Here is a 12,638-nt window from a genome sequence, read left to right as displayed (position 1 = left end):
CATCATCCCATTTGAGATCCAATTTAAAATTCACTACAAGATATAGACCTTATAGCGACGTTTAAAGCGACGAAAATACAAACAACAAAATTTGCCCCCGTCGTCGCAAAAAGCATCGTTATTGATGATGCCATAGAATCGTCGCTATATGCGTCGCAAATGCGACGAATATAGTGACGCATATAGCGACGGTTACAAAAATTTGCGACGCTTATAGCGACGACAATAGCGACGCGTGCAGTAAATTTGCGACGCAAATAGCGACGGTAACAGAGAAAAAAAAAATTTGTGGCAGGGCAGCAAGCTGCCGTGCCACATATAGCACTGTGTACTGTATGAGAGCCATACAAAATAGTTTCTGCACTGTTGCATACAAAGCATTTGCAAACAAAAAGAATGTATACTGAAATCATAAAACTGATAGATGAAATAAATACATGATATCGCATAAAATGCGATTGGTACAATCATAAAACAATATCACTAATACATAGAAAATGTGTACATAGATCGGGCGACTAAAAACTAAAGGTATGTGAGCTCTAAGGATCCAAGGGCGAGCTACAAATCCTTGTCCCCCGAAAGCTTGTCCCGCCGCAAAGGAGCATCGAACAGATTCTGCAGAAAAAGAAACAACATATCAATCCACCATACAATAATGCATTCAAATATCTCATGGTAACTACGGACAAGAAAGATGAGTGACTTACTGGGCTGCCGTGTCTATACAATCGGTCGATCAATGATCTGAGACCGTGCCTCTCTGCATATCGAGTCTCAAGGCCTTGTTGATCGCGATTTGTAATGGAGTGCTGCAAAGAAAACAAAATGCTAACTGTTAGAAACATGATTGTCAGTACAAAGAATATCTCAAAAAAACAAATAAGCAAAACAAAAGAGAAACTTACAAAGTCCTCCAAATATGTCCTGTGGCCGCCACTCCCAAGATGATGTACCGATCCGGCCTCGATTCGTGCCCTCACCGCCTCCTCTTGCTGACTCCAACGTCCTGGCGAATTCGTAGCCTCCTCCCTCAGTCAGTGCCAGTCGTCTGCATCTAACCACTCGGGCTTTGGAGCCCCACTCTTGATTGCCTTACGTGCGTCGGATCGTCTATGTGACATGTATGCACGCATGCAATCCATCATCCAGCCCATAGAGAATCTATCCACTGCGGCTGGCACTGGGAACTCCTCGTGCAAGGATGCTACTATGTACTCCTTGCTCCCCTCCGGTATGTTCCTCCAATGATCCAGTACGTTGTGCCGAAAAACTTGTTGGCATAACTCCCTCATGCGAGCCATCACCCTCCTCCCCTCATCATTCATGATGATGGCTCCTGACCTGCCATCCACTAGGTATCCATAACCCCTAGGAGTATGCCTAAGATGGGCCCTCTCCCATCTCTGTCCATGCTCCTGGGCATATCCAGGAGACCCCTGTACATCCGGTGTACCGACGGGGGTACCCTCTCCCGGAGTGCCACTCAAAGGGGTGCCACCAAAGGGGGTGCCACCAAAAGGCGTGCCATCTGTCGAGGGCTGCGCAAAAGTCGGAGTAACTAGAGTGGACGTCCCCACAGGTGTGACAAATCCTGGAGGTGACGCAGCTCCAGCTGAACGACGAGACAGAGACACCGTGTCTGTGTCTCCACATCAGCACCCCCTGATCCTCCTGCAGTTGTAGTCCCTCCCTCTGGCCCAAGTCGCGAGCGTCGAGATCGTCTGCTCGAAGCTGAAGCATCTGATCGCGCTGAAGCTGATCTAGCAGAGCGCCCTGATGAAGAACGAGACAGCTCCTGATCTGCCATCTCTCTGAATCTCGCGAGCTGATCTGGAGACATGCGTGCCATCATGTTCTGAAACTCCTCATCGCTCATTCCTCGACTCATATTGAAAATGTCGATACCTGCATAGATAAAAAATGATGTTAGAATAATCAATTTAAACTATACAAAGCACATTAATATAAATTATTTTTGAAAAATCCCTCTTAAAATGCATATCTTATCTACCTTTATGGAAGATCTAAACAATGAATTGAAGTATTCTATGGTCCCATGTTAATCTCCTGACACAACTCTACATACACTAGAAGGTCGATAGACATGCCACCACAAAAGAACGAGTCTGCCTCGTTCTCAAAAAATTCTACGACTTTTGTATTTCCATCATTGTTAGCCGATGCGGGCTCCAAGCTTGCGGTGGCCTCCACCCCTTGTAATTTCGATCCCTCCATTTGCATATTTTCTTCATCTATGCCTGGAACATCGCTTTGATCGTATACTCTCGCATCTCGAGGAGTTGAAGGTATAACATACCACCATCGAGGTTGTCGGGGATTTGGATAGAAGATTACCTGTTCACAAACACTTACAAAGTGGCTTCAAACCATTGTGACATAAACCATGTCGTATTACAATTAGCAAGCAAATGACTATTTGTACCTGTTCACAATGGGCCGGCAACACAAAGGTGTCGCGTAAATCCATCCATTTTTTTTCGGAATCTATTTCGAGAAATCCAGATGGACCTCATCAAACTGTTGCGCCAGCTCCTCCAAGTACCACTTTGAACCACTACACATCGAATATTATCATGGAGAAGCTACGGTAATCCACCGTAATAATACTTTGCAAGTTCCCAAAATACTCCATCTCATCCACAATCGTGTTCGGATCTGTTGCTTGTCGCCGGCTCTCTTGCTCAAACCTTGCCATGACACCGAGTCCATTGTGGAGCGCATTTGGTCAATATGCTCCACCCGAAAATGCCGTCCACGCGACCACGCTGCACTATATATTTTGTACTGCACATTGAAACACTCAAATTAGATGTAGCAAGCAAATTTAGATACGACACATTCTAAACCCCTCATTACCTTTGGACTACATCCCCTCGAGAACTCCCACTCCTCCATTGAGACCTCTATCCCTTCGCTGGATGCTGCGGTCAAGGCTCCATGCAACCATCGTGTTGACATAAACCGCGGCATCTCCTCCATGCCTTCGGCATATCGAATCGGTCGGTGACGCGTACTGCGTCGAAATTCAGCTCGCGCTTCCTCTCGATCTTGCCTTGCAATCTAGTACTTGGCGAGCCACGTCTCCATGGAGGCATGGTGCAACATACAAAAGTGATTCACCTTCTCTTCCATTGAGGCATCCATTCTTTTTTTTACCCCATTTCCAACCACCACATCTCCAGTCAGCCTGTCATCATCCTTCAACGTCCATAGCATTTCATTGTCTGGTTCCACCATTGGTAGCCATTGTGAGATATGCACTAACGCCTCTGACACCAACCAACCTTTTGCCATGCTACCTTCCGGACGAGCTTCTTGTCGCACAAAGCCTTTCAGGGTTTTCATGAAGCGCTCCAAGAAGAACATCCATCGCGTATGGACAGGTCCAGCAATCTCCACTTCGTCCACAAGATGCACAAGAAGGTGAACTTGTATCGTGAGCATGCTAGTGGGCACATATTTCTCAAAGAGACAGACCGTCTCAACTGCTCCCCGCCTTGCGGATTCAATAGAGGACGTCTTAATCTCTTTCTATGAGATCCATTGCACCAAAGTCGACAACTTGTAAATGGCCCCGCGAATTTCTGGAGTTAGGCATCCCGCGATCGTGATTGGTAGGACAAACGACCACAAATGAGAAAGCATTAAGAATAATGGTCACTTTTCAAATTTCAAAATGTTCACGCTAATTAAAATCCATTCTGTTCACAAACCTGACATATCTTATGCCAAACATGGGATTTTAGCCCAAACATTTGATCATCTTTAGAAAATGCAGACCTGAGAGAACGCATCATACCCGTCGGAGTGTGGATAGACTTGATTACTTGCTTCACAATGCACTCTTCTTTGGTAGACAAAACCCAAGGAGTGCGAGGAAGCTGCACTCCCCCTTCAACACTCGATTGCAGCCAAAACGCCTCCATCTTACCTACCTCCTTTAAATCCATTCGTGACCCTATAGTGTCTCTCTTTCCTGTGATGTGGTCCCATAGCAAGCTGCCCACATTTTTGAAAATATGCATGGGATCCAACAAGTGGTTGACTTGTAAGTGGGTCCAATATGGCAACTCGTAGAAAACTGAGAACCGTCGCATTCCATTTGAATGTGATTCCGGGTTTACCATTTTCAGCTTGTACCAGCTTGCAGCGTTCATACGTACTGGAGGTCGTCCAAGAAAACCTTCCCTGAGTTCATGATCCTCCGGCAAGAAAGCGGCGTGTCCTTGATATACCATCTTCTTCATGGTTCGTGACCTTCGGGAGTCTTACTATGGCCCACACAATGGACATGCATGATAACCTAAGGTAACAAGACCTGCAAGGCGATCCACGACCTAGTGAATACTTGATTGAATGAAATAAAATATAGATATTACCAGCGAGAACAAAGGTCTGCTCACCTGAGCACTCTCCCAATCCCGAAAATTCATGCATCGTCCACATGAGAATGGCTCGAATGTTGGCTGACCGCCGACCATCGCGCCTACTCATATCTTGCACCGTGACCCCCTCCTCCCACAAAATCTTAAGCTCATCGACTAATGGACGAAGATACACGTCCATATTTTTTACTTTGTAGCAGCCCGGGACGAGCAAGCTAAGGATGAGATGTCCTTTCTTCGTAGAAAGCCATGGAGGAATGTTGTAGTTGACAAGCACTATAGGCCACACACTGTAAGAAGTCGAGCGCAAACCGAATGGGTTCACACCATCCATGGCGAGACCGAGCCGAAGATTCCTTGGCTCTCGCGCAAAGCTTGGGAAGGTAGAGTCAATGTGGCTCCATGCGCGCGAATCTGCTGATATTCATTGCACTCCATTTGTGGACCTATTTTGCACATGCCACATTGTCAAGCTTGCCATGGCAGACGTGCGAAACATGTGGTTTATGCGGGGGATGAGCGGAAAGTGTCTGAGAACTTTTTGAGGGATGGTCTGTCCTTGCAAGTCCTGTCGATACCTGTGAGCACCACACTTTGGACATGTCTCCATAGTCTTGTATTCATCTCGAAACAATATGCAGTTGTTGATACATGCATGGATGTTATTGTAGTCCATGCCAAGCTTCCGTAAAACATGTCGTGCATCATCACGAGACTCAGGCATGGTGTTTACAGGTGGCAATATATGATATTTCAATAACTTGAAAAAATCATAAAACACCTTGAAAAATCCATCCATGTTTGCAATAATACTATTTTTTAAAAAAAACAATGAAGTCTGTGTGCAAGGTACCTGAATAACTCAGTCACACTCGTATCGCTCCAACCGTATTTTGCTTGCACACTTAAGAGTGCAAGCAATGTCTTCAACCGAGATACTCGGCACCCATCATATAATGGTATGGATGCTTCCTCTCTAAGCGGGTCAGATGTCTCAACATCGATGGGAATCAATGCATCGATCATTGCCTCCATCTCAGGCTCCAAGATTGTAGGCAAGTCGGGAAGGTTGTCTGTCTCCTTTGGCATTGACGGTATAGATGGGCCTTGCGAGTGGTCGATTGGCTCCTGCACTCCATCCATCGCACATCCACAAACTCTTCTAATTGGCCGCAAAGGGTGCATCCCCCCTTGGGTCGAGACATCACCCCCGTGGATACAAAATTTGCCAACAAGACCCAATCTTATTGTGTATGGTTTTCAATTAGCTTGAGAGTACAATGCATGAAAAATGCTAACTTCAAATTACCGTTTGCTGAAAATTTGCAATCGCCTGATCAATGATCTCAGATTGAAACTCGCCAAATCGTCGTACGTGTTCTATAGACAATCGGCGTTTTCATCTAATTGCCAACTTGCATTGAGAGCAAGGACATGGGACACGCTGATTAAGATACGTCTCGCGGTCTTGAACAATAAGACCTTCTTCGTTTGCCATCTTATCTACATTACAGCAAACGAGGCTTAAATGGATAGCTTTATGGAGATGTACGTCAAGTTGCAAGTTGACCATAAACCTTGCATTGTATATAGTAGTCGAGAGATTTTCCGATGTTATATCTCGGCCTTGTATCGTGCTCAACGATTTGTTTGTCCCTGTAGATAATTATTTGTTATATCTCGGCTTTGAGTATAAGTAATCCATTTTAAAATTAATGCGCGCCATCTATGAAATTTTATAACTATAGTAATAAAATTTATTTCAATCAATTCTACTCATAGTCATAATACCTAAGAGAAATTATCCTATACTCAATTTAAGGGTTTCTTCTTCGATAACAATAATTTTGGGTTCATTTTGATGAAGTACGTGGCCCATGGAAAAGCACATTGCATACCATTATCAATAAGTATATTATCTTAAATTTCCTTCCCCTCCCTCTCCCTCTCCCTCTCCCTCTCTTCCTCTCTTTCTCTCACCCTCTCCCTCTCCCTCTCGTTCTCTTTCTCTCCCTCTCTCATTTCCTTCCCCTCCCCCTCCCTCTCCCTCTCCCTCTCTTTCTCTTTTTCTCCCTCTCCCTCTCTATCTCTCTTTCTCTCTCATTTCCTAAACAAGCAAAAAATAAAGTGATTTAAACATCGTCCAAGCAAAAGGGAGAGGGAGAGATACAATGCACTCTCCCTCTCTTTCTCTTTCTATCCCTCTCTCATTTCCTTCCCCTTCCTCTCCCTCTCACTCTCTTTCTCTCTCATTTCCTCTCCTAAACAAGCAAAAAATAAAGTGATTCAAACATTAAACAAGCAAAAGGGAGAGGGAGAGAGAGAATGCACTCTCCCTCATTCTCCCTCTCTTTCTCTTTCTCTCCCTCTCCTATTTTCTCCCCCTCCCTCTCCCTCTCCCTCTCTTTCTCTTTCTCTTTCTCTTTCTCTTTCTCTTTCTCTTTCTTTCCCTCTCCCTCTCCCTCTCCCTCTCCCTCTCCCTCTCTTTCTCTCTTACTCGCTCGTTTCCTCTCCTAAACAAGCAAAAAAGAAAGTAATTTAAAACATTAAACAAGCAAAAGGGAGAGGGAGAGAGAGAATGCACTCTCCCTCCTTCTCCCTCTCTTTCTCTTTCTCTCCCTCTCCTATTTCCTCCCCCTCCCTCTCCCTCTCCCTCTATTTCTCTTTCTCTTTCTCTTTCTCTTTCTCTTTCTTTCCCTCTCCCTCTCCCTCTCCCTCTCTCTCTCCCTCTCTCTCCCTCTTACTCTCTCGTTTCCTCTCCTAAACAAGCAAAAAAGAAAGTAATTTAAACATTAAACAAGCAAAAGGGAGAGAGAGAGAGAGAATGGACTCTCCCTCTCTTTCTCTCCCTCTCTCTCCCTCTCTTTCTCTCCCTCTCCCTCTCCCTCTCCCTCTCCCTCTCTTTCTCTTTCATTTCCTCTCCTAAACAAACAAAAGAGAACGATTTAAACCTTCGACAAGTAAAAGAAAGAGAGAGGGAGACTCACCAATGAGATATGGCGAGCATGGGTGGATTCTCTTTGCAACGAGGGCTCCTCCTCTCCTTCGCAAACAACGGCGGTGGCGGCGGCGGCGGCAACAAGTCTCTTCCTCTTCTTCTCTCACAAAGCCTTGGCTCTCTCCCTCGCTCTCACTCTCAAAAGGCGAAGAAATGAAAATGAAAACGGCGCTCTGGTTTCGGCCGCGCTTTTTTTCCTGCGGCGTCACTATTGGCGTCGCTATTTGCGTCGCTATTACAATAGCGACACCGATATTCGCCGTCGCTAATTGCCCAATTCCTTGTAGTGATTTGTGCTGAATTGATCATCCCAAGAGAAAGCGAATTCGTATGGATTTGACGAGAGAGAGAGAGAGAGAGAGAGAGAGAGAGAGAGAGAGAGAGAGAGAGAGAGAGAGAGAGAGGAGGAAGAGGCTCGAAGCCTTAGCTATTGCAATAGGCTAGAGAAGAAAAATTGTTGAGCATTATGTGAGAGACGTTCATTGTCACCTATGTGCCACATTAGAACTTGAATAGAAAGTGATGTTCATCTTTGCTTATCTACCACATTAGGGTTGGGTCATGCCAACACCAATAGAGTCAAGACAAACATAGTGAAATGCTAGGCTTCAATTCAATTACATCGACTGGGAAACATAAAGATTACCACTGGAATTAAAAGTCAATTGTCAAATAGACACTATCTTTTCATTCATTTGACATGTTGTGAGGCTTTTGGGGCTTTTTGATTCATTAGCACTTATAGCCCATTGCTAAACTTGTCTTTTTGCTTGGTGGGCTCTCAAGGGTTTGGCAAACCTTGCTATCCATAGTCCTTCTTGGTGCAACTAGATGGAAGTGGGGTTATTTTCATCTCATTACTCCCACTCCTACTCAATGTGACACGGCTCTTAGAGCAAACAAATATTTTACAAAAACTCTCTTTAGTTGTATACATATGGACATGGAATTGAGTATATTATGACAAGTAGAAATGTTAAAAGTTTATGATAAAATTATCAATGATCTACAAACTAAAATAGTAAACCACATACAATGATAGAATTGAATATGACCTTTGTTTATATGTCACCAACCACGCCAAGAGCACTTTGACATTGACAATTGAAAACATTATTAATAACATTCCACAAAAAGAGCAATTTATGTTTATGGAGATCTCAACATTGATTATATCAATTCAGACTCACAAAAAACATATTGGAGAACATGTGTGCAAAAGTATCAAGAACACAATTTATATTAAAAATACACTAATATTCTAATCTATAATAGACCACATGGACAATATTCCTTCATAAGAAATCACAATAGGAAGCACATTCTTTTAGTGGGCGGATCACTAATCCTCATATCGCCAAAAAATCCTCACAAACAATTTACAAACATGCATAACGACAAATAACAAAGCCAAAACATATTATTACTTGTTCATATGTTCCACATATTTTAATTCTGTTTGAAATGTTTTACAAATAAAGGCAGGCCATAGTGACTTACCATAAAAACGACCGCTCGTGAATAATATCGCAGGAATATTCTGAGTTCTGGCATCTGCTACAAGTTTACAAAACAAGAAAGACGTCACATCATTCACGTGCGCATTGCTGTGTACGTGATTCAGGAATCCGTATCCAGACATATTTATTGTATCGTGCTGCGACCCAGCAAACTAGGAGGCTATAGCGTCAGCCTGGACGTCAGCAGGCCGTCATCTTAAGCGGCGACAAAGCCCTTATTACTCCCAAGGTTGAACTCATAGCATTGCCATTGGCATCGCCTCTCTCTCTCTCTCTCTCTCTCAGAGTCAGCCATAAGTGTCCATCTGCACATTTGATCTCCATTTGTGCAGCGTGCCTCGTCTAAGCACACACAATACTCTATCATGGCGATGACGCACTTAGGTGCGTCTGTGATCGCAAACTCTGCGTCTGTGCGAGGCTTCTTGCAACCAATCAAGGTTCCATTGATGATGCGCCGGTTTGACTGTGAAATTTTGAATCCACGGTTTTTACGTTAATCAACTAGGTTTGGCGATCTCATCACCTTACACTCCGTTCCGTTTGGGTGGTTCTTTCTTCTTTCAGACGCGGATCGACTGCAGCTTCGATAGGAGTTCCTTGCTCTCATCATCGATGCGCAAGGAGGGAGCAGCTGTAAAATGGGCGAGCAGTTTCCTAAAGAGGAAAATAGCTGAAGCATCCGCACAGTATCCATGTGGAGAGCAGCAGGAGATCCGGAGATCATCCAGCTCAGGCACTGGATTTGCAGAGAGGCTTTGCTGGATATCGGAGCTGTGTGCGGAGGTCGGGGAGTACGAGAAGCGGCAGGCGGAGGAGCTTGTGGCGATGGCGGAGGCAGAGGGAGGGCGACGGGCGGAGGACTATGAGAGGCGGGCTTTCTTGTACGGGAAGAGCGGGGAGATGGGGGCGGCCAGCAAGAGGAAGCGAGAGAAGTTGGCAGAGGAGATGGAAGAGCTGCTGCGTTGTAATTATAATCTAGTGCAGCTGATGATGGGGGAGGAGGACGACCACGAAAAAGGCAACTCCCCGGCTGACTACCAGCGACGAGCTCTCTTCTTCACCAAGACTGCACAGGTCTTTGGCCCCTAGTTCATACAAAATCTCCGATCCTTCGTGTAAAAACCTTGTATACCGTCCACCTCTCATGCCTCCTCTTCCCTTCATGTCAGAACTTTGTATATCCCCGGCTTTAAGAAAGCTCAAATGTGTGTGCACTTTGATTTTGGATAAGAGTGATCCTATGCTTTCAAAATATTCGTATTGAGTAGTGCCTTGTAATGAGTATCATGTAAGAGTGCAGTGTGACACCCCATTCCAAGACCAAGGCAAAATATTCCTAAAGCTTTAAAACACATAGAGCAAATTTCCATGATAGTGTCCTACAAGTTACCTTGACCAACAACTTATAGTCTTCTTCACTTACAACTAAGCATAATTGTACAATTTCCATGATAGTACGTGCCCAAGAGTTACCTTGACCAACAATTTACACTCTTCTTCACTTACAACTAAGCATAATTGTACAATTTCTACCTGCTTGTCCTCCTAAATAGCCAAGCATATTCATCTTGAAATCAAGGAAAGAACACTTTAAATCACCATGTGGAATGTCATTTTATGAAATAGTCATGTATTTTTTGTTTTAAAACACTCCATGTGCACCTTCCTTCAACCTACAAGGGGTTTCACAAAGGAACTGCATGATCTAGTTCTCCTTTTGGTGCATTCTCATGGTGCATTTCATAACCAATCTGAGAAAAGAGGGCCCACTTATTCCTTTTTCGTGATTTTTATGTAATGCAAAAAAGTTTCTAAACTTAAAACTTTTGCAACAATTTTGGTGAATCCATCATTGTTGAAGATAGCCCCTCCCCTATGCTACTCAATGGACTACTACAGCTAGTTGTGCCCTACAATCAAGTACAATCAAGGATTAGAAATTTAGAAGCAAGAGTTGCACTTGCAGCTACACATTAGCATCAATTAATCATTGTGAGTAGTATTGGTGACTATTATTAATGTTGTCATTGAATTAATATTCATCAACATTAGTAATTATCATTAATATTAGCGTCCTTGATTTACTCTTGTTATACAATTTTGACATTGAAATTGTTGAATCGTTGTGATTATTATAATGGTTAAGTTATTGTAATTATAATCTTACTCTATGTTGATACAATAGTAAAGCTATGTTTTAATTTTATCAATAAGAATAATATAAATTATTATGCTCATATCTTTCATCACTATATAATAAAAACCTTAATTATTATTTATGTATTTTAAATTATGATACTTGATTTGTAACAAACATTTTATAATGAAAATAAAATAATTTAGAGATATTGTCAAGTATTATAATAGTATATCATCATTTACATTACTTTTAGTTATTATTTAATCTATTACAATTATAAATAAATTATTGTTAACCATGTTAAATGTACATCACATAATGTACTCATAGGAGAAAGAAAATGGAAAGAAGAGAGAGAAAAAGAGTGCAAAGGAGAGAGAAGATTGCAAAGAGATAGAAAGATAAGAGGAGAGAGAAAGACTAAGAGAAAATAGCTATGGAAGCAATATTTGTGGAAATGTGCGAGATCTAGGACATGGCAACGAGCTATGGCGGATGGAAGATGAAGATCAAACTCTTGATGACATGGACAAGTAGAGACAAACTATTACAGGTGAATTAGGTTCCAAGATGGTAGCTTGGACTCATAAACACAATCTTGGGTAGGACTGACAAAGACAAGATACTTAACTAAAAGTACAAAGCATCATGACATTGTATTCATTCAGCCATATGAAAAGTGGTAGTCAAGTACAATGCTTTATAGTTGCTAGATGGGTATAATTTTCCCTCTATATGCATATGGGATTCCTGCAGCCTGCATGTCTTTAGCCCAAACTACCTCATACAAAGAGGCTACATTAGGTGTACGTGATTGCAAATATCTCAACACCCCTCCTCAATCACAACCAAAAAGTACAAAGTGTGTAGAGGCTTTAGTGAGAGCAACACCTACAAAGTGTGGGCACACCATAAACATTGCAAAATACCATAGGATTTCACAGAAAAGGCTATGTGTGGGTACCACAAACATGATGGACATCCAAAGGCTGTAGCAGGGGCCTTATAGAGGTTGTAGTACAAGGCTACATGAGGAGTTTACAACCTTATGATAAAGACATTTGGGCTAGGCAATACAAGGCTAAAAAGGTCAGTAAAAAACAAGATTAAGGACCGTGAGGTCCTTGCAGTTTTTAGCATTTCTTTTGACATAGATATTCAATTTATTGCAGCTCTTCTTGTCAATGTAGTCCAGCTTTCTCTTTTTGATATTGTACTTGTTCTTCACTCTACTTGCAGCTTCAGTGTCCACTATTTTGCTTGCATTGTTCTTTTGGTCCTTTCCTTCATGGTCTTCTCTGCTTGCACTAGTCTTCATGTCCCCCTCAAGCAATGATATCATTATCTTTTAGGCAACCGAAATGACTGCAAACTTTTGCACTTTTATGTATTCAAGGTCTTCAAATGGGTACATTGATGGCATTTGGATATAGGCAGTTCCATGTCTTCATGTAGGTAGAGTAACATCTTCTATGTAGTATAAATGGGCCATAAGATACATGTTATTGAGAAGCACCACCTTAAAAATCTTTGTGTTTGGCATTGAAACTCAACTTCAAATCCTTGAA

General features: G+C 42.7%; 1 protein-coding gene across 2 annotated transcripts; it reads left to right on the top strand.

Annotated features, from left to right (window-relative positions):
• Positions 1-9,159: 9,159 nt before the first annotated feature.
• On the top strand, positions 9,160-10,518 carry LOC148016912 (uncharacterized). Of its 2 annotated transcripts, none has more exons than XM_087662800.1 (2): positions 9,160-9,367; positions 9,495-10,513. In XM_087662800.1, the coding sequence occupies exons 1-2, from the start codon at positions 9,293-9,295 to the stop codon at positions 10,017-10,019; spliced, it is 600 nt and encodes a 199-aa protein (XP_087518926.1). In that variant the 5' UTR covers positions 9,160-9,292; the 3' UTR covers positions 10,020-10,513. The 2 variants fall into 2 exon arrangements, with proteins under 2 accessions (XP_087518926.1, XP_087518927.1); XM_087662801.1 differs by having other exon boundaries at positions 9,232-9,387; positions 9,495-10,518.
• The last annotated feature ends 2,120 nt before the right edge of the window (positions 10,519-12,638 follow it).

The sequence above is a fragment of the Lygodium microphyllum genome, chromosome 22 (genome assembly GCF_053477565.2).
Source record: "Lygodium microphyllum isolate KBCC chromosome 22, Lygodium_microphyllum_v1.1.10, whole genome shotgun sequence".
Lineage (NCBI taxonomy): Eukaryota > Viridiplantae > Streptophyta > Polypodiopsida > Schizaeales > Lygodiaceae > Lygodium > Lygodium microphyllum.
Note: the sequence above shows the minus strand (reverse complement) of the source record. Positions and strands in the feature narration are given on the sequence as shown.